The sequence below is a fragment of the Hakea prostrata genome, chromosome 5 (genome assembly GCF_041222555.1).
Source record: "Hakea prostrata isolate BN-2017 chromosome 5, UWA_Hpros_2, whole genome shotgun sequence".
Lineage (NCBI taxonomy): Eukaryota > Viridiplantae > Streptophyta > Magnoliopsida > Proteales > Proteaceae > Hakea > Hakea prostrata.
In genome coordinates, this window is record NC_142604.1 from 7,311,655 (window position 1) to 7,332,022 (window position 20,368).

A 20,368-nucleotide genomic window follows, 5' to 3' on the forward strand; every position below is an offset into this window, starting at 1 on the left:
CAAAGCTGCATTTCAATTGGCAAAAGGAAGAACCCTAGATTCATAGATTTTCATCTTTGGGCTATGGGTACATTATTGACATGCTCGCTTCTCATCATTCTAAACTTAAATTTGTTGCTAATGTTTCCATGTCCACCTTTTCAGAGCTCATGTTCAAAGTTCAAACTCCAGAAACATTTGCATCTGGCAACTGAGAGCTTTATCCATTGATGATCTCTAATTCTTCTTTCCTCTCCCCCCATCTTTCGGTTTAGGATAGCCAATTCCAAGGGGAGCCACCCTCCCCCACCGCCCTTAACCCACTCTCCTTTACTACCTTCATTTTTCTCCTGAATATTGCTTCTCCTTCCCCGTCTCTTTCCATCACCGTTCTCACTAGCTTCTCTATCTCTTCTCTTCCCACCACCCTCTTCGTTGGTTGCAGAAAAAAGAAGATGATAGGTAATAGTAATGGGAAAGAAAGAGTTGTAAAGAAATGATTGATTCTTTCCTTAAATTAACCCTACCAAAAAAGCGAAAATGAAATTCTTTTAGTTCCTAACTGAAAGTCGATAAGTGTGGTAGAGCACAATTCTCAGACGAACACTCCAAGCAAAAAACCTGGTTGCACTTGGGAAGATAAAAATGGCCACAGTGTTACAACTCTTATTAATCTGGGTAGTGGCTATTTCTCTGAAGAAACAAAGCATTATCAGTAATCTTGAAAGAAGAAGGGTCCATCTTTGATTTGACACAGAAATTTCTAATGTTTTTATAGAACAACAACATAAACCCGTCAAATGTTTACAAAGCTGAAAATTAGTGAAAAACTTTCTTCCTCAAGGACTACATTTTAAGAATAAAGCATCTGGACGCTCTGAAACCTCAAGCACGCGCCGCTGTGGTTCTGTTGGGATTTGGTTTCGTGTTGAAGAAAAGTTACAATAACTGAAAAGAAACTCCCCACTCGTTCATGAATCATGATCATATCAATATTTTACATAGAATGCAATGAATTTTCTATCCATTATGTTAAAAAATTTATTCGGTCAAGTCCAAAGTACTAAAATTTCACACATAAAATGATGGTCAAAAGGAAATTTCAAAATTTTGGGAATAGAATAAGAGAAATTTATCGATAGCTATTGATTGCCTCAATGGTGAAAATCTAAATATTTTTCCTGTAAAGATTAAGGTTTAAATACTAATATCTTCAACATAGAATAGGAGAAATTTCAAAAAGTTGAGGGCGCATGGCCAAGACACTTAAATAAGTTTTATCTCAAAAAAATGACAAATTATATATAGATCTTTTGAATTTGCAATCAATTACATCTACTACTATTGAGAAAAATCAATTACAAATATCCCCTAGCTGTTAAGAAAATGGTTAAGTGATGATATGGCACCACTAAATAAAAATTCCAAAATGCCAATTTTACCTTTATTCGTTCAAACATTTCTCATAATAGTAATTCTAATTCCCAAGATTAAATGACTAAAATGTCTTAAAAACTTATTAAAGAAGTAGGAGAAGGATTTCCTCTTCCCCACCTCTTTCTTTAACCCTGCTGAAATCATCCATGAGCCCCACCTTACCGAAAATTTGTTTATATGGGGGTGGTTTCTTGTAGGGCTGAGCCAATGGGTGATTTCTAACAGGGTTGAGGAACGAGATGGGTGGAGAGGAAATCCCTTCGCCCACTTTTTTAGGCATTTTAATTATTTACTATTGGAATTAAAATTGCTATTATGAAAAATGTCTCGATAAAGAAGGGTAAAGGGCTTTTAAATTTTTATTTAATGGTTACATCATCATTTAATTCAATTCTTATTAACAAGGGGGCTTTGTAATTAATTTTTCTCAAGAGTAGTATATGTAATTGATTGTAAATTCAAGGGATCTTCATGTAATTTACCCTTAAATAAATGATCAGTAATGACCAGGCGAACAAAAAAAAAAAAAAAAAAAAAAAAAAAAATTAGTTATAACTTAAAGTGCAAAACCTTTTTTGTCTAGACATTTCTTTGATGGGAATCTTGTATTTGGGGAGAAAAAGAAGAAGCAAATGAAGAAGGTAAAGAAAGAAAACAGTGAAAAACTTTGGGGTCAACATTTTTTTAAGGGAATAGTTAATATTGTCTCCTTGTACTATATCTTAATTACTAAAAGGGTCTTGTTTTTTATGAAATTACTATAGTCCCCTTACGATATTGTTAAGAAACCATCATAGTTAGGATGTTTAATGTCTATTTTGCACTTCTAGAATTAAGGAGCCAAAGACAACATCATATAAAATACTGACACTTGGTCCCCCCCTTCTTTTTCTTAGGGGGAAAAAATGTTTATCACTTTAGGTTTAGGTTTAAGTTTTTCTCTAATTATTAAAGATAATATTGTAATTTAATGTAAAGTGTAAATAAATAACATAAATTTTTAAGATTATTTTAGGGCCTGTTTGGTTACATGAGTTTGGAGATTTCAAATATCTAGAGATCTCAAATTTATAGATTTCAAATCTATGGAGTCATAATTCATAAAATTAACTGTTTGGTTAACCTAAATCTGTGGAATGAAATATGTGGATTAATCCTGAAAAATTATTTAGTCTTTACACTAAAAACGCAAATCTATAGGATCTATGGGTATGGGGTGAAATCTAGAATTTTTTTTTTTTTGGGTACAAAAAGGGCTTTATTAAGCCAGGGGATGGGGATATTAATATGCCTCAGGGAGAGTTGAACCCAAGACCCCTTCACTAAGAGGTGTTGGTTTCAACCACTAGAAAAGTTCTGCGTTGGTTCAAATCTAGATTTTTCACCCATACTATAAAAGTGTTAAATATTGCGTATTCACAAAAATCATGTCTAACTAAACAGTTTTTCAGGATGAATCCACAAATTTTATTCCACAAATTCAGGTTAACCAAACAGTTAAGTTTATGAATTATAAGTCAATGCCACCACTTAATGAAATTTAACAATAGAGAATATAAATAATAACAAATAAAGTCAATGATTAAAATAGTAATTTTAAAAAATACAAGAAATAAAATAATATTTGATTTCAGCAATTATGCATAGAAATTAATGCTGATGAATAAAATTAGAACTGGGCACGATAAAAATCTCATTCAAATACTTCTAAAAAATAAACCCCGAAAGATAGGAGCCTTTCCAGGAGTTTCATCGGATCCAAATAATATTTGGATTAAAAATATAAAATAAAATATAATACAATACAGACTTTCTCATTTTTTAAGTACTAACTTAAGTCAACTTGAGGTTCTTCACGCACTATCATTTAAGTACTGAAAAAATAAGAAGAATCTCAGTAGGTGTTAACATATTATGGTTTGATTTGTTGATTGATTAATAATAGTGTACTGGATGCAAATTTAGAGATTTCATTTTTATCTTTTGGCAGAAGGTAGAGGATCATCTCCATTCTAATCATTAACTTCTTATAGGATCATTATATCTAATTCGCCCTAATTGAATTTGATGAATTATTCTTACCTAATAAATGAATTTGATGAATCATTCGTATATATAAATGTATATAAAGTATCAAGATAAAAAATTTCACACAGATGATATGATTTTATAGAAATCCAAGTATGTGTTTGGTAACATTTCCGTTTTAAGAATTCAATTCTTATGCAAAATCAATTTTTAATATTTATGTGTGCTAAAAGACCATTATTTGCTTGGAAATGGGCGTTTCACAAATCAGTTTTGAAAATATTTTCAATGCACTATTAGAATAAGTTATAAACTCGTTTTGAGGTTTATATCGGGACCAATTTTTTCACTTCCATTAATGTTCTTTGGTAAGAACATCTTTTTGATGTCCTAAAAAAAAGGGTTCTTCAAACCACTTTTTTAATCAGTATATTCTTAAAAAACAGAAGAAGAACTGTTTTAACAAACATCTTTAACCCATTATTCCATTCCCAAAAAACAAAAGAATGGCAAAAATGTCTTTAAAAAACGTTACCAAATGCTCCCTAAGCCTTTACTTAAAAATGTTTGTGTTTGAACTTTCCAAGTAAAGAACGGTCTTTTAACACAGAACCATTAAAAAGTAATTTTACATAAAAACTGGTCTCTCAGAACAAACCGTCTCCAAAGGCATACTTAGTTTGGGTTGGTCACCTCTACGGCTCTACCTATCCCAACAAAGTAGAGGTCATCACTACCTTTCACAACAACCCGCCACCTTATAGAATAATTAAGGAAGTCAATGGGAAGTAAACTTGGAACTTCTCTATTTATAGTCCTTTCTTCTTCTACTTATACAGAAACCCTAGCAAGATTCAGAAACCCAGCCAGAGTTTCGTTGCAGCAGCCAGAAAGCAAAGAAGAAAGAAAGCAGCAATGGCTACTCCAAAACCACATGTGGCGCTATTTGCAAGCCCTGGCATGGGTCACCTTATCCCTCTTGTAGCCTTCTCCAAGCGCTTGTTTTCTCTTCATGGCTTCCACTCCACCATCTTCTTCACCTCAGCCGAAGCCTTCACCTCCACTGCCCAATCCCATCTAACTCAGTCTCTAAGCCTCCCTTCTGGCATTCAAATCGTCTATCTCTCGCCGCCCGATATTTCGGCCTTCGTCACCCCTCAAACAGATTTCATCTCTCGTATAAGTATCATTGTTAGAGAATCAATTCCATCCTTGAGAGCTGCTATTGCTGCCATGTCAATGCAGCCCGACGTCCTCGTAGTTGAAATGTTCGGCACCTTTGCTTTCCCCATTGCAGAAGAGCTTGGCATCCCTAAATACGTTTACATACCAACGACGGCAGCGTTTACGGCGTTGACGGTTTACCTACCGACACTGCATGAGGAAGTAAAGGGTGAATACGTTAACATGCAGGAGCCGGTTCGCATCCCAAGTTGCAACCCGATTCGGCCGGAGGATGTGGTTGACTCCATGATGGACCGGAATAACGACACGTATGAGTACTATTTATACATTGGGCGCACAGTACCCCTTGCAGATGCAGTTATGATAAATACATGGGAAGACTTGGAACCAACAGCACTCAAAGCCCTTCGAGACGATCCAATCCTTCGTAGGATTATGCCCCTGCCGGTTTATCCGGTTGGACCAATAGTGAGATCGGTCACTCCTTCTGACCAACCACGTGCAGAGTGTCTGACTTGGCTGGATAAGCAACCTGCGGAATCGGTGATTTATGTAGCGTTGGGGAGCGGCGGGACACTCTCGGAGAAGCAACTCACTGAGTTGGCTTTAGGATTGGAGATGAGCGGGAAACGATTTCTTTGGGTGGTGCGTCCACCGGCAGGAAAGGATGGGTCTTTCTTCACCGTGATGGGTGGGGATCCAGATGGAGAGGATGAGATGTCAAGATACTTGCCGGACGGGTTCTTAAACCGGATCCGAGGGGTGGGGATGTTGGTCCCTATGTGGGCTCCTCAAGTAGAGGTGTTGAGTCATCCATCGGTTGGTGGGTTTTTATCACACTGTGGGTGGAACTCGACTCTGGAAAGCATGGTGAACGGAGTGCCCATGATTGCGTGGCCATTATATGCAGAGCAGAAGATGAATGCTGCGATGCTGGCTGAGCAAGTTGGGGTGGCCGTGAAAACAAAAGAGTTGCCAACGAAGAGGGTGGTGGGAAGGGAAGAAATAGAGAAGCTGGTGAGAATGGTGATGGAGAAGGAAGGAGAAGGGGAAGGGGAACCAGTACTGAGGAGAAAGATGAAGGAAGTGAAGGAGACTGGGTTGAAAGCACTGGGTGAAGGTGGGTCTTCTCGGAATTGGCTCTCTATTGTTGCACAACAATGGAAGATTTGCAGTGCTAAATCAAATGCAGGGGAGAGGAGACAAGTGGGAAAGATCGATGGAGCTCATGACTGGTAATTAACCAACTGTCAAGACCTACATATACATCATGAAGTCTTCCAATATTATGGCGAACTCTCAGGCTAGTTGGCATTGTTAGTGGAACTTTCAACAATGTGATTAGTGTTACCTTGGTTTGAATTACTTGTCTTCCTTAATAAATCTTCGTTTTACTAGAAGAAAAAAAAAAAAGAAAAAAGAAAAAAAGGGAAGGAATTTTTCTTTAGAAAAAAGCCAAAAGTGAAATTTGATTTTGTATATTTTTCAGTTTTACATATACTTAGGATGCGAACTTTTGCGAAATTTGCCGGTAATTTTCCAATTCGCCCGCCCCTTTTGATCTATTATTATTTCTATAGTTTTCACTCTTTTCAATCCAGAACATAGATAATTGTGGTCTCATTAAGTATTTTAAAAGGATTTGATTAGACAACTCACTCTTTTTGTATATATATTCACATGGAAATTGGGGACCAGGGCTATTAATGAATCAAAGGATTCAAAGCCTCCCTACTGGCTAGGTCTATCAAATCAAAATGCATTTTCATTTAAAATTTGAAATGGAATTTCAAATTACGAGAAGTTGAAAAGCTAGGTTGCGTTTTCAAAAAATATTAATAATTAAATTTAAAAATTGAAACTAATAGTGACAATGACATACGAAGTCATGAAGTGAACTAAAATTTTTAAAAGTTACACGATATTTCTTGAGAACATGCAAATGTATTGTCGATTTAGGTGATATATCATGAGAAAAACAATCTATAGACGAAATTTTGCCGATATTCTGCAATTTTCGGTTTCGGGGGATAAAAAAAATCGCTATTTGCAGAAAAGACCGAAAAATGGTGAATTTCGTCAATATGTTTTACCATGCATATATTTATAAGAGTGAACTACATATACCACTTTGAAGTTAGAAACTATTACCTATACATTTCATGAATTTTTTTTATTATATATATATATATACACTCTTATGTTTCAAATTATATATCGATCGTACCGTTATCCCCTAATGATGAGTTTAAGTGATAACTTAAAATTTCATCAAAATTTGATTTACTTTTCAAATTCCCATATTACCCTTCTTTACAAAACTCTTATATTTTCATATTGAAGAACTGAATTTTCAGCTATTGGGTTCAAGTTTGTCTTTCCCTCTCCAGGTCTAGGCAGGTGGTAGACGGCAGGCCTGCAACTTGAATATATGCATACTTAAAAATGTATTGAGGATTTGCAAATTGCAACTTTTCTCATCCTATCCAATTGTAGGAATTCGGCACCATCTCCATTTCCCCATTCTTCCCTTAAAAAAACCTAACTGAAACCCAAACTATTATGATTGAATCTTAGAACAATCACACAATGAAATAAATGGGAAAGACGGAAAAAAAAAAAACCATAGAGACGTACAAGATTTTACATGGAAAACCCTTAAGAGAAAGAAAACCCCCAGTCACCAACAATCCACTAATTTTAAATGTCAAAAATTAGTTATGCCGAGAGGAGAATTACATATTGAGATCCAAAATCCTAATATGAGATATAATCAACACTATACATCTCACAAGATAATCTGAGTCGTCGTATAAAAATCATGAATGCAATTTGAGCTTCATCAAAATAAATTTTGACACAAATCCTTGTAATCATGCAGAACTAGACCCACACACATAACACATATCTTGAGCGTGGATTCAAATGTCTACTTTTAAAAAAATTCATGTCAAAAAAGAGATTTACTTCTCAGTACCTATTCGGAGAAGTCTCAATCTGATTGAAGAAATGTCGGATATTGATCAAGAATTCTGTTCATCCACACAATCCATGAACACTAGTTCAGATACAAAAATCATAAACCCTTCATGAGAAAAGCAGGAGTTTGGATAATCTTAGTTATTCTCCATTTTTGGTGAGCCATTATCCTTTGTCATTCTGTATCAAACCCCAGACTTCCCCATCTCAAAAGATGCTTCACTTATTTTGGTAAAGATATTCAGTTGCAAGCTTATCCCTGTATTTTATTAGTTATAAGCCAAAGTTCTATTCCCACTTAAAATGTGATTATGTGTATTAATATTCTCTAATCATTTGAGACCACTAAAAGCTAAATTATCAAATTTGGTCCTCTCTTTTGTTCAATATAAAAGAGTGGTCTCTTGTGTCTCTCCCTTCAGCTTGCCCTAGTGGCACCAGTTGATATGATTTCAACCGAATATATTCCCTTTAATAGCTACCAAAATATATCTTCACTAGTCTAGTGGGAAAACTTTTTGGTATTTCTTTCCCATCAGAATCACCCCACCTCCTATTGTTCAGGGTCAAAATTACCCTGATGCCCATCCCAAGGGTAGAAGAAGTAATTTCACCCTCACCGTGGGTGAACTGGTGAAGGGACCGATCATGAAAATCCTCCTTGTACCTGTATATAAAGCCTACGTAAAGCCATATGCATTCAAAAGAAAGCAAGTAATTGGAGGAGCCATGGAGTTGCCAAAGCCAAAGGCGACTCATAATCCACACCTGGCACTATTTGTGAGTCCAGGCTTGGGCCATCTCATCCCTATGGTAGCCTTGTCCAAGCGCTTCTTGTTCTTGCACGGTTTTGAATCCACCATCTTCGTCGCCTCAGCAGAAGCAACCTTCGCTGCAACTACCCAATCCGAACTCCTTCATTCCCTACAACTCCCTTCGGCAATTCGCGTCGTTCATCTCTCGCCGCCTGATATCTCTGCCTTTGTCACTACCAACACATCCTTATGCTCCCGTATCAGTATCACCACTAGAGAATCAATCCCAGCCTTACGAGAAGCTCTTGCTGCCATGTCACCGCAGCCAGTTGTGCTGGTCGTCGACGTGTTCGGCACGTGGGCCTTTCCTGTCGCAGACGAGCTTGGCATCCCCAAGTACGTTTACTTTCCGATGACGGCAGCTTTCTTGGCGTTTACACTGTACGTTCCAACGCTGCATGAGGAGATAGAGGGCGAGTTCGTGGATTTGCAAGAGCCGATTCGGATCCCGGGCTGCAACCCGGTTCGACCGGAGGATCTTGTCGACCCAATGATGGACCGGAAGGAAGATCAGTATGACTACTTTTTATACATGGGTCGCAGCTTGCCATTGGCTGATGCGATACTCATAAACACGTGGGAGGACTTGGAGCCAACAACACTCAAAGCCCTGCGAGAGGATCCAATCCTGCGTGGAATCTTTCCGCGGTCGGTTTATCCAGTTGGGCCAATAGCGAGATCATCCGGTTCAGATCCTCCTGACCAATCACGTGCCGAGTGTTTGGCTTGGCTGGATGAACAACCCGTGGAATCGGTGATTTACATATCATTGGGGAGTGGCGGAACACTATCGGAGGAGCAACTCACTGAGTTGGCTCTTGGACTGGAGATGAGTGGAAAGCGATTCCTCTGGGTGGTGCGTCCTCCGGCGGTGAAACATGGGGCGTACTTCACCGCACTGAGCGGGGTCAAAGATGGGCTGGCAAGGTACTTGCCAGACGGGTTCTTAACTCGGACGCAAGGGCTGGGGTTGGTCATCCCCATGTGGGCCCCACAGACTGAGGTGTTAAGCCATCCATCGGTCGGAGGGTTCTTATCACATTGTGGGTGGAATTCGATTCTGGAAAGCATGGTGAACGGAGTGCCGATGATTGCGTGGCCATTGTACGCAGAGCAGAAAATGAACGCGGCGATGTTAGAAGAGCAAGTAAGGGTGGCAGTGAGGACAAAGGAGTTGCCAACGAAGGCAGTGGTGGGAAGGGAAGAGATAGAGAAGCTGGTGAGAATGGTGATGGACAGAGAAGGTGAAGGCGGAGAAGCAGCAGTAGCACTGAGGAGAAAAATGAAGCAAGTGAAGGAGAGTGGGTTAAGAGCGGTAGCAGAGGGTGAGTCCTCCTGGGATTCACTCTCTCGTGTAGCACAGCAGTGGAAGATTAGTCAAGAGGCCAAAGGAAAAACAGGGGAGAGGAAACCAGAGGGAGAGATCGATGGAACTCATGACTGGTCATAAACGGTCAAGAATTATATGTTCCGTTCTTGGAATATGTTTTAGATCGATTTTACATGCATTTTCAGATGATAAGATGGCTGCGTTAAATATCACGAGAATTCCTTAATGCTGCTAGGAATGATCCTTTGTAGAACCAATACCTCCCAGGACGGACGGTCCTAGATTACTCTCTTTCCTTGTCAGATGTTTTATTATGAGAATAATATGGAACGGTTCTTCAGGAATAAATTGAAAGTGATATGAATTATAGGAATAATTGTAAGAGTTTTTTTTTGGTGAAGAATAATCGTAAGAGTAAATAACAAAATTTTACATTAAACGATATAGTAAGTTTTTTTTTTTTAGTAAATGATATAGTAAGTTGAAGTACCAAAAATGTTGTGCGAAGAAAGAAGGTGAAGCTACCGAATCAGTTGGAGTCCCGGAATGCAGAAGATTCAATCAAATTTACAGAACTGGTTCTCAAGTCTAAGGTTACACTCACAAAAAAGTACAAACCATACATGCTCCACGATTGAAGGAAGAAACATCGTCTGCTATATAGATCGTCTGCAGTACATAGCAGTGCAGCACCACATACTGACACTAGGATATTATTGAATTTGACGGCTGAAATTAAAATAGAATTGGTAAGTATGATATTTTAAAATTTAAACCCATCTAACATACTCAAGGGCAGAGTTAAATCCATACCTGGATTTTCTCTCTTCCTCCTTTATCTCCCCATATCTCTCCTTTTCGTTTAGGTTCTGCGACTAGTTGGGCAGAGGAACACATTGGCTTCTTTCTGCCACTGGATCAAAAAATGGGTTATCTTTTTCGTTAAAACGGGTCATAAGATGGGTCACTTTCACTTAAAACCCAACATTTTAATCTGAGCCATTTATTAAAAATGTGCCACATGTCAATTTGTAGTGCTGCATTGCTGTGCACAGCAGAAAAATGTGCACAGCAGAGGAGTTTTTTCCGATTGAAGAGGGAAAGAAGGTTGATTCATTGATTATACATGTGGGTGTATATTTGGTCCAATTCACTTAAAGTTCCTTTAATTTGCACATGTTCATTTGTGCAATTAAGAGGGAAATTGCTTGGGTGTTGTGTAACCTGCAGCGAATGGTCAAGATCTCGAGATCTCGGCTGAGGATTTGATCTCGACCATCCATTTTCAAAAAGTACGTTTTCACACTTTTGAGAAACGGATGGTTAAGATCAAAATCTCGGTCAAGGTCTCGATCTTGACAGGTTGTAGTACAGTGTTGCGCAGCACTATAGTCGAACTCGGTTAAGAGCAAATCGACACTAGGTGGTGCAATTCTAACGGCACCTAGCACATGTAGAACCCACTAGCCTAACAAATGAACTTGCTTTTGTCTTGTGCAAAAAATGCGTAGGATGGTACAACGCACTGTTTGGATCGAAATTTTGGTGGCCCGTCTCTACCACTCACTGCATATCTTGGTTGCATCTTTTACATTAGTGCGCAAGACAAAAACAAAGTCTCCAAGCAAGATCCATTAATTCATGACCATGATACATGGCCCATTTGGGTTGTAGCTAGTTGTAGAAGCCTCCAAAGGCCAAATCCATATGTTTTTCATAGGACAACCTGTGTTTCCTTCTCCCGTGTATCTTAATTACAAAACAGCAGGGGATTGATGAAAATGAACAAGAGCAATTAAAGAGAAATGAAGATGACAATGAATGGCTTCACTTAAGAATTCTAACCCATGAAAGTGGTACATGACTACATGAGAACCATCGTTTAGCTTTTTTGAATAGTTGAATATTGATCATTAAATACCCCTATATGCAAAATTCATCCACTTAAGTGAATCTACAGCTAATTTTACAGGATAACTCAAATATATGAACAAACGGACGACTAGATTAAAAGATTATTTGAATAGTTGAATCTTGATCATTAAATACCCCAACATGCAAAATTCATCCACTTAAGTGAATCTACAGCTAGTTTTATAGGCTAACCCAAACTATATGAACCGAACCGATTTTTCTTTTTATCCAATCCCTTTCATCTTCAGTAACCACCACTGTTGCTGGCATGATTTCTTTGGCATCCTTTGACATTGCCGATGATGCTACCATTACCAATGCCGGCTCTGCAGCACTTAAAAGTAGAAACCTGTCTTCCTTCATGCATGCTAGCGCAATATAAAAGGTTAGCAGCATAATTAGTTTGAGAAAGAAATAAACCATAGGAGGTGTGGGCCACTTCATTACCAAGAAAAAAAAGTGCAAAAAGCCCAAGTCCTTCATAGCAAAAGTCTTCCCTAAAGTAGAGATTAACGCTAGCAAAAAATATTCACAATTCCTAATAAACACAATGTCATCCACATATAGTAGCATGCACAAAAGTGCATCACGAGAATAGGACATGTGGATTATACTAAATGAATGGTTGAGATTAAGTACCAACTTCTAACTGAAAGAAAGAAGAAAAAAAAACAAATATGAAACCCAACTTAACTTACACCCGCCAACTTTTGAGAATCCATTTTCAAACACTTCACGACCTCTCATGATCAGCAGGTTCAGGTTGAAGGATCAGAACGTGGGAATGAATTTTCTATTTCTTCCACACTTGATTCCTTTCAAATTTCTAAAGTTGGAAAAGAACTTGATCATGAAGCCAAATTGCAGAAAGGGGAACTTCTATTTCTGGGTCATGCACATTATCCTTTTGAGAGAGGTTTTGCCGTCTCTGTATGGAAGAGGATTAGACTTCAGAATTAAAGAATCAAACCATAGTTAAAAGACTTCCCTCTTCCAGCTCCTCTTCCCGTTTCTGCAACTTCGCCGTCTCTGTTTGAAAATTGGGTTTTAGACAATTAACTGATAAGAGTCCCAACTGAGGTTGGACAAGTTGACTGATGGCGTAGAGTTTGCGATGATGACAAGAGAAGGACACAAGGGACTGATGGGGTTTTAGGCACATCAGTGTTGTTGAACTGTTATGGAACATGGTAAGAAAGATTTGGTTGATTTCCTCAAAGGTATGTCGAAACTGCTATGGTTTTAATGGTTGTGATTCTGTTGATGGTTCGTAGATGATCTATTCAATCGTCCGGGCTTTTGTTCAATTGTTTAATCGGATTCGTGCGTCAGTTCAAGAAGAGAAGAATAGAAAGAAGAAGAAAGGAGTGTGTAATGGGTATTGATTAAATGGCTTTCAAAAACTGGGTTTCTTTCACTTAAATGGGTAATTGAATCTCAACTTTCTATTTGGTATAATCCATGTGTCATGACGTGGTGATGCACTGCTGTACACAACAAATAGATGTGCATAGCAGATGGCAATTTTTCTATAAATACCTTTTTTTTTTTTTTTTCTTTTTTTTCTCCGTGACCAAAATACCCAGTTTTTGAATGAGTTGTTTTTCTACTTTTCTCCTTTTACAAAAGTACTTTACAAATTGCCCACTCAAGTCGATTTTGCATCCGTTCAACGCCATTCTAGCGCTGAACTGTTCAGTGAGAGTTACAGCCGTTGGATCGCGCATCTCGATAGAGATTGAAATCTCAATCCGACAGTGCACTCCAACTCGCTGAACAGTTCAGCCCATTAACCTCGCTGAACCAAAGCAATTTTGCACTTAAGTGGGGTTGAACTCTTACTGTCTTACATGGACAAATTAATGGTTGTCCACATTTTACAAAACCCTAATTATCCTTTGCCCATTATTAACATTCCTCACCCCTACAGTTAAAAGATTCAAAATTTGAATTTGAAAGGATGACTTTGCCCTTATAGTCGGTAATGTGACAAAAATGGCCTTAAGGTGGGTAATATTACCAAAAAAAACCCTCTAACTACACCATCTCTCTCTTCATCTCAACTCCCATCTGCAACTCACTCCACCACAAATCTTCTTCTTCAACTCCAACAGCCCTATTACAAGTGAGGGGCAATAGTAATTTCATATAGAACAAGATCATTTTTGTAAATAAATTATAATAGAGGGGGAATAGTAATTATCCATTAAAAAAATGTTTTTGACCCTAAATTTTATCATTTTCCTCACCTTCTTCACATGCTTTTTCTTTTTTTATGTGAGTAAGGAAAACGTTTTGCACTTTAGTTTATATCTAATTTCCTTTGTCGGTGCTCACTCGGTCTTGAGAATTTAGCTTCTAGTGGTGTCAAAATGATCAGAGAATATTTAAACATATAATTACATTTTAAATGGGAATAGAACTTTTGCTTATAACTAGTAAAATACAGGGATAAGATTGCTACTGGGTATCTTTGCCAAAATAAGTGAAGCATCTTTTGAGATGGGGTAGTCTGGGTTTGATACATTTTGACAAAGAACAATAAGCAATGAATGACTCACCAAAAAATGGAGCATAGCTAAGAGCCTAAGATTATCCTAGTTCCTGCTTTTCTCATGAAGGGTTTATATATGATTTTTGTACCTGAAGTGTTCATGGATTGTGTGGTTAAAGAGAATCTTTGATCAATATCCTACATTTTTTCAATCAGATTGAGAATTAATTCTACGAGCAGGCGCTGAGAAGTAAATCTCTTTTTTGACATGATGTTTTTTTATAGAAAAACAAACATTTGAATCCATGCTCAAGATCTGTGTTGTGTTGGGCCTGATTCTCCATGACTACAAGGATTTGCGTCAAAATTTATTTTGATAAAGCTCTGTAATCGTGTTTTTTACCCCCACAATTGTGAGATGTACAGTGTTGATTATGTCTCATATTAGGGTTTTATATATAAATATATGATTCTCTTCTCTATGTAATCGATGGATTGTTGAAAGTGTTGGTTTTCTTCTCCTTGAGAGTTTCCCATGTAAAATCTTGTACGCCTCTATGTTTATTTATTTTCATTTCTTTCATTGTGTGATTGTTCCTAAGGTTCGAACCTGATAGTTTGGGTTTCAGTTAGGTTCTTTCAAGGGAAGAATGGGAAGGTGGAGATGGTGCCAAATTCATACTGCAATTGGATAGAATGCAAGAAGTCGCAATTTGCAAGTCCTCAGTATATTCTCAAGTTTGCATATATTCAAGTTGCAGGTCTGCCATAAACCACCCACATAGATCTGAAAAAGGAAAAACAAACTTGAACCAATAGCTGAAAATTCAGTTCTTCAATCTGAAATGAGAATTTAAAAAGTACATCAAATTTTGAGAATATTTTAAATTAAACACTTAACCTCATTATTAGAGGATAAAGGTACCATTAATACATATAATTTGAAACATAAAAGTGTATACATAAAATAAAATTTTCAGGAAATGTAAAGGTAATAGTTTCTAACTTCAGAGTTGTATATGTAGTTCACTCTTATAAATATATATTTTTCCCTGGTAAAACGAAGATATATTGAGGAAGATAAGTAATTCAAACAAAGGTTCCACCAACAAGGCCAACTGGGCTTAGAGTCTGCCATAATATTGGAAGACTTTGTGATGTCTGTATAAGTCTTGACGGTCAGTTAATTACCAGTCATGAGCTCCATGATCTCACTCACTTGTCTCCTCTCCCCTGCATTTGATTTAGCACTGCAAATCTTCCATTGTTGTGCAACAACAGAGAGCCAATTCCAAGAAGACCCACCTTCACCCAGTGCTCTCAACCCGGTCTCCTTCACTTCCTTCATCTTTCTCCTCAGTACTGCTTCCCCTTCTCCTTCCTTCTCCATCACCATTCTCACCAACTTCTCTATTTCTTCTCTTCCCACCACCCTCTTCGTTGGCAACTCTTTCGTTTTCACCGCCGCCCCAACTTGCTCGGCCAGCATCGCTGCATTCATCTTCTGCTCTGCATATAATGGCCAGGCAATCATGGGCACTCCGTTCACCATGCTTTCCAGAGTCGAGTTCCACCCACAGTGTGATAAAAACCCACCAACCGACGGATGACTCAATACCTCTACTTGAGGAGCCCACATAGGGACCAACATCCCCACCCCTCGGATCCGGTTTAAGAACCCATCCGGCAAGTATTTTGACATCTCATCCTCTCCATCTGGATCCCCACCCATCACGGTGAAGAAAGACCCATCCTTCCCTGCCGGTGGACGCACCACCCAAAGAAATCGTTTCCCGCTCATCTCCAACCCTAAAGCCAACTCAGTGAGTTGCTCCTCCGAGAGTGTCCCGCCGCTCCCCAACGACACATAAATCACCGATTCCGCAGGTTGCTCATCCAGCCAAGCCAGACACTCTGCACATGGTTGGTCAGAAAGAGTGACCGATCTCACTATTGGTCCAACCGGATAAACCGGCAGGGGCATAATCCTACGAAGGATTGGATTCTCTCGAAGGGCTTTGAGTGTTGTTGGTTCCAAGTCTTCCCATGTGTTTATCATAACCGCATCTGCAAGGGGTACCGTGCGCCCAATAGATAAATAGTAATCATACATGTCATCATTCCGGTCCATCATGGGGTCAACCACATCCTCGGGCCGAATCGGGTTGCAACTTGGGATTCGAACCGGCTCCTGCATATCAACGTATTCACCCTTTACTTCCTCATGCAGTGTCGGTAGGTAAACCGTCAACGCCGTAAACGCTGCCGTCGTTGGTGTGTAAATGTATTTAGGGATGCCAAGCTCTTCTGCAATGGGGAAAGCAAAGGTGCCGAATATTTCTACGACGAGGACGTCGGGCTGCGTTGACATGGCAGCAATTGCAGCTCTCAAGGATGGAATTGATTCTCTCACAGTGATACATACACGAGAGACGAAATCGGTTTGAGGGGTGACGAAGGCCGAAATATCGGGCGGCGAGAGATAGACAATTTGAATGCCAGAAGGGAGCTTTAGGGACTGAGTTAGTTGGGATTGGGCAGTGGAGGTGATGGCTTCGGCTGAGGTGAAGAAGATGGTGGAGTGGAAGCCATGAAGAGAAAACAAGTGCTTGGAGAAGGCTACAAGAGGGATAAGGTGACCCATGCCAGGGCTTGCAAATAGCGCCACATGTGGTTTTGGATTAGGGTTTGGATCGGCCATGGCTGATTGCTCTGCTCTCTTTCTTCCTTGCTTGCTAATCGTTGCTGCAGCGAAATTCTGGCCGGGTTTTTGTATAAGTAGAAGAAGAAAGGACTATCAGCAAAGAAGTTCCAAGTTTACTTTGCACTGACGTCCTTAATTTTCTTGATTTTTCTACCTGGTGCATGGCTGGTTGTTGAGAAAGGTAGAGGTGGCGAACGCAAACTGACGCTCTTAAGAGTCCATTGAATTGGTCAAGATGATTAGGAGCTCACTGCCAAATGAATGGGCTTTATTAAGTAACTAATTTCGGATTTAGTGTTGAATACAAAAGATAATTGTCTCCAATTTGAATTCTTTCCATATCATTTCATCCTCTCATTTTAATTCTTTCCATTCATCACTCCTTTTATTTGAATTCTTTCCATTCATTATTCTTTCCATTTGAATTCTTTCCATACCATCTCATCCTTCCATTTCATCAATATCCTAATTTAGTTTTGGCTTGATTAGGTTTCTCTATTAAATCATTTCCATACAAACATTTCCATATATTGTATTTTCATGTTTTATATTTTTCTTTTATTATTCATAGTTACCTAACAGCATGGGATGTATGCTTCCTATATATTTGAGGTTCTCTCATATGAAATCATTCAACTATTTTTCCCATTGAGGTTGTTTCTTAATACTATTATTAATCAACAAATCAAATCATAATATATTAACACCCACTGAGGTTCTTCATTTTTCAAGTGCTTAAATCATATTGCGTGCAAGGAACGAAGTTTCGCCCGGTCGCCGGGTTCACTACTCGGCGAACCAGGCGAAATGACCAAATATCGCTGAGATCTCGGCGATATTTCACCCCTATAGAAAATTTTGTTTTTTGGTATTTTTACTCAGTTTTTTTTGGTAAATTTGATGCCTATCCTAATCTGATGCAAATATATGGTAATTTTGAATTATTTCCTAAAAATTATTCCATTTAAATTCTCCTACCTAGTCACATTTAATACGTTACCTTTTGAGATTAGGGTAGGCATCAAATTTAATAATCGGACATAATTGAAATGATTATCCAATCACTCTGAAGATTCTATTACAAGATTCATTAATAATTTAAATTGTTTCCATAAATTATTTCGTGTATACACTCTTCCCTAATCACATTTGGCATGTTGACTTTCGGTAATTTTCGCCCACCAGTTTCAGGGTATTTTTTGTCATTTTGAGCCCATATTTAATGCCTATCCTAATTTTATGCAAATATGTGGTAAATTTAAATTATTTTCTATAAATATTTCCATTTAAATCTCTTGCTTAGCCACATTTAATGTGTTATCTTCTAAGGCCTAAATCATTCGGACATAGTTGGAATGGTTAACCGACGATTGTATTACAAAATCCCTTTATAATTTAACTTGTTTCCATAAATTATTTCATGTATATACTCTTCCCTAACCACATTTGGCATATTGACTTTTGAGGACTAGATCATTAGAATATAGTTGGTAAGATAGCTTATTAATCTTGAAGATTTTGCTATAATATGTTTTCCTATTTATAAATTATTCTATGTAGGTGCTCCTCCTAATTACATTTAACACATTAACTTTCGAGTCTTGAATCATTAGAATAAAATTGGTAAGATTGTGATAGAATTGCAAGAAATATCGCCTAAATAGTACAAGAAATAACATAAAATAAAAATAAAAAATGAATTTTTCGATATCGCGAGATATCGGCGATGTTATGCAAAGTTCGTTTAGCCCCCTGGTATCGATTTCGCCAAGAGGCAAAACCAGTGAATTTCGCCAAAAAATAGTTCATTGATTGCATGAACCTTAAGTTCACTTACGTTAGAACTTAAAGAATGAGAAAGTCCGGATCCGATGAAAATCCTAGAAAGGCTCTTGTCTTTCTAGATTTATTTTAATGAGATTTTTATAATGTCAAGCAGGGAACGACATTTCGGATATTTCGCCGGTCGCTACCAGACAAGGACGGCGAAATATCGCCGATATCTCGCGATATTTGCCCCTATAGAAATTTAGCCCTAATTTTTTTAAGTATTTTTATGCAATAATTTTGGTAAATTTGATGCTTATCCTAATCGATGCAAATATGTGGTAAATTTGAATTATTTCCTAAAAATTATTCCATTTAAATTCTCTTACCTAGTCACATTTAATATGTTACCTTATAAAGCCTACATCATTAGGACATAATTGGAACGATTATCAAATCACTCTGAAGATTATTTTATAAGATTCATTACTAATTTAAATTGTTTGCATAAATTATGTCATGTATACACTCTTCCCTAATCACATTTGGCATGTTGACTTTGATAATTTAAATTATTTCTTAATATATATTTCCATTTAAATCTCCTGCCTAGCCACATTTAATGTGTTACCTTCTAAGGCCTAAATCATTCGGACATAGTTGAAAAGATTAACCGACGATTCTATTACAAAATATCTTCATAATTAAATTGTTTCCATAAATTATTTCATGTATATATTCTTCCCTAACCACATTTGGCATGTTGACTTTTGAGGACTAGATCACTAGAATATAGTTGGTAAGATTGCTCATTAATCTTGATGATTTTACTATAAAAAGTTTTTCTATTTATAAGTTATCTCGAGATTTTCTTCGAATTACATTTAACACATTAACTTTTGAGTCTTGAATCATTGTGATAAAATTGGTAAGATTTGATACAATTCAAAACGCCAAAAGTGCAAGAAATAGTATAAAAGCAACACAAAAAAGTTAAAAAATATTTTTCCAAATATCGCGAAATATCGCGATATCTCCGATATTCGCGAATACGATACGCGATTTCTCGGCGATATCGTAAATGTCGGTTTCGCCCTTTAATGAGCGAAATTGCAAACTCTTTCCATGATGTCAAGTTCTAAATTCTAATTTTATTTATTAGCCTCCAAAAACCTTGTCCGTTCTAATGACATTGACATCTTTGACTTATTCAAAAATTTTAAAATAATTTTAAAATTTTATATTATTTATATTAAATTACATTATTGTTTTTGTTTTTCAACCCCGGTGATACGGATCGATTATGCTTCTGGATCCGACTGAGTCTCCTCTCGTATCTGGGACGATGAGTCCTGCAAGAAAGGTTAGATGCGGGCCGGCTTATGTGCCGGGCAGCCGCCTCCGATGACAAAGTCAGATGACGAATAGAGTGAGGTCTCGTGCAAAAACTACACAAGATTATACTCAGAGTGTATTGGTTTTCTTACCAAGGAGATGCGTCCCCTATCTTATAATGATTAACTTACCTTATACGTATTTAGTAAGTTAGCCCGACAAGGGCTATTGTTTTTCCTAGGAGCATGCTTCCTTGTCGTTGGTCCGATTCAATCAGCTGCCGAGTTGACCTTCTATATCAAGGATGATTGCTATATATGTGGCGTATGTTACGCTTTTGGTCATGGATGATCGGCATCTTTCCCGATTAACTAGCATGTGGAGCCCCATCCGGGTCACAC

General features: G+C 37.8%; 3 protein-coding genes across 3 annotated transcripts; 2 read left to right on the forward strand and 1 right to left on the reverse strand.

The window, feature by feature from the left end:
• Nucleotides 1-4,662: 4,662 nt before the first annotated feature.
• On the forward strand, nt 4,663-5,933 carry LOC149014769 (anthocyanidin 3-O-glucosyltransferase 5-like). Its single transcript, XM_089157514.1, has one exon. It carries the CDS (start codon nt 4,678-4,680, stop codon nt 5,866-5,868), a length of 1,191 nt encoding a protein of 396 aa, XP_089013640.1. The 5' UTR covers nt 4,663-4,677; the 3' UTR covers nt 5,869-5,933.
• A 2,087-nt stretch (nt 5,934-8,020) lies between these two features.
• LOC149014770 (anthocyanidin 3-O-glucosyltransferase 5-like) lies at nt 8,021-10,150 on the forward strand. The gene has a single exon (XM_089155961.1). It carries the CDS (start codon nt 8,257-8,259, stop codon nt 9,871-9,873), a length of 1,617 nt encoding a protein of 538 aa, XP_089012087.1. The 5' UTR covers nt 8,021-8,256; the 3' UTR covers nt 9,874-10,150.
• A 5,031-nt stretch (nt 10,151-15,181) lies between these two features.
• LOC149014771 (anthocyanidin 3-O-glucosyltransferase 5-like) lies at nt 15,182-16,883 on the reverse strand. The gene has a single exon (XM_089157273.1). It carries the CDS (start codon nt 16,860-16,862, stop codon nt 15,345-15,347), a length of 1,518 nt encoding a protein of 505 aa, XP_089013399.1. The 5' UTR covers nt 16,863-16,883; the 3' UTR covers nt 15,182-15,344.
• Nucleotides 16,884-20,368: the final 3,485 nt, after the last annotated feature.

What these genes read in the sequence shown, in the direction of transcription:
- LOC149014770 (XM_089155961.1), top strand. Translation starts at nt 8,257, where the DNA reads ATGAAAATCCTCCTTGTACCTGTATATAAAGCCTACGTAAAGCCATAT.
- LOC149014769 (XM_089157514.1), top strand. Translation starts at nt 4,678, where the DNA reads ATGTCAATGCAGCCCGACGTCCTCGTAGTTGAAATGTTCGGCACCTTT.
- LOC149014771 (XM_089157273.1), bottom strand. Translation starts at nt 16,862, where the DNA reads ATGGCCGATCCAAACCCTAATCCAAAACCACATGTGGCGCTATTTGCA.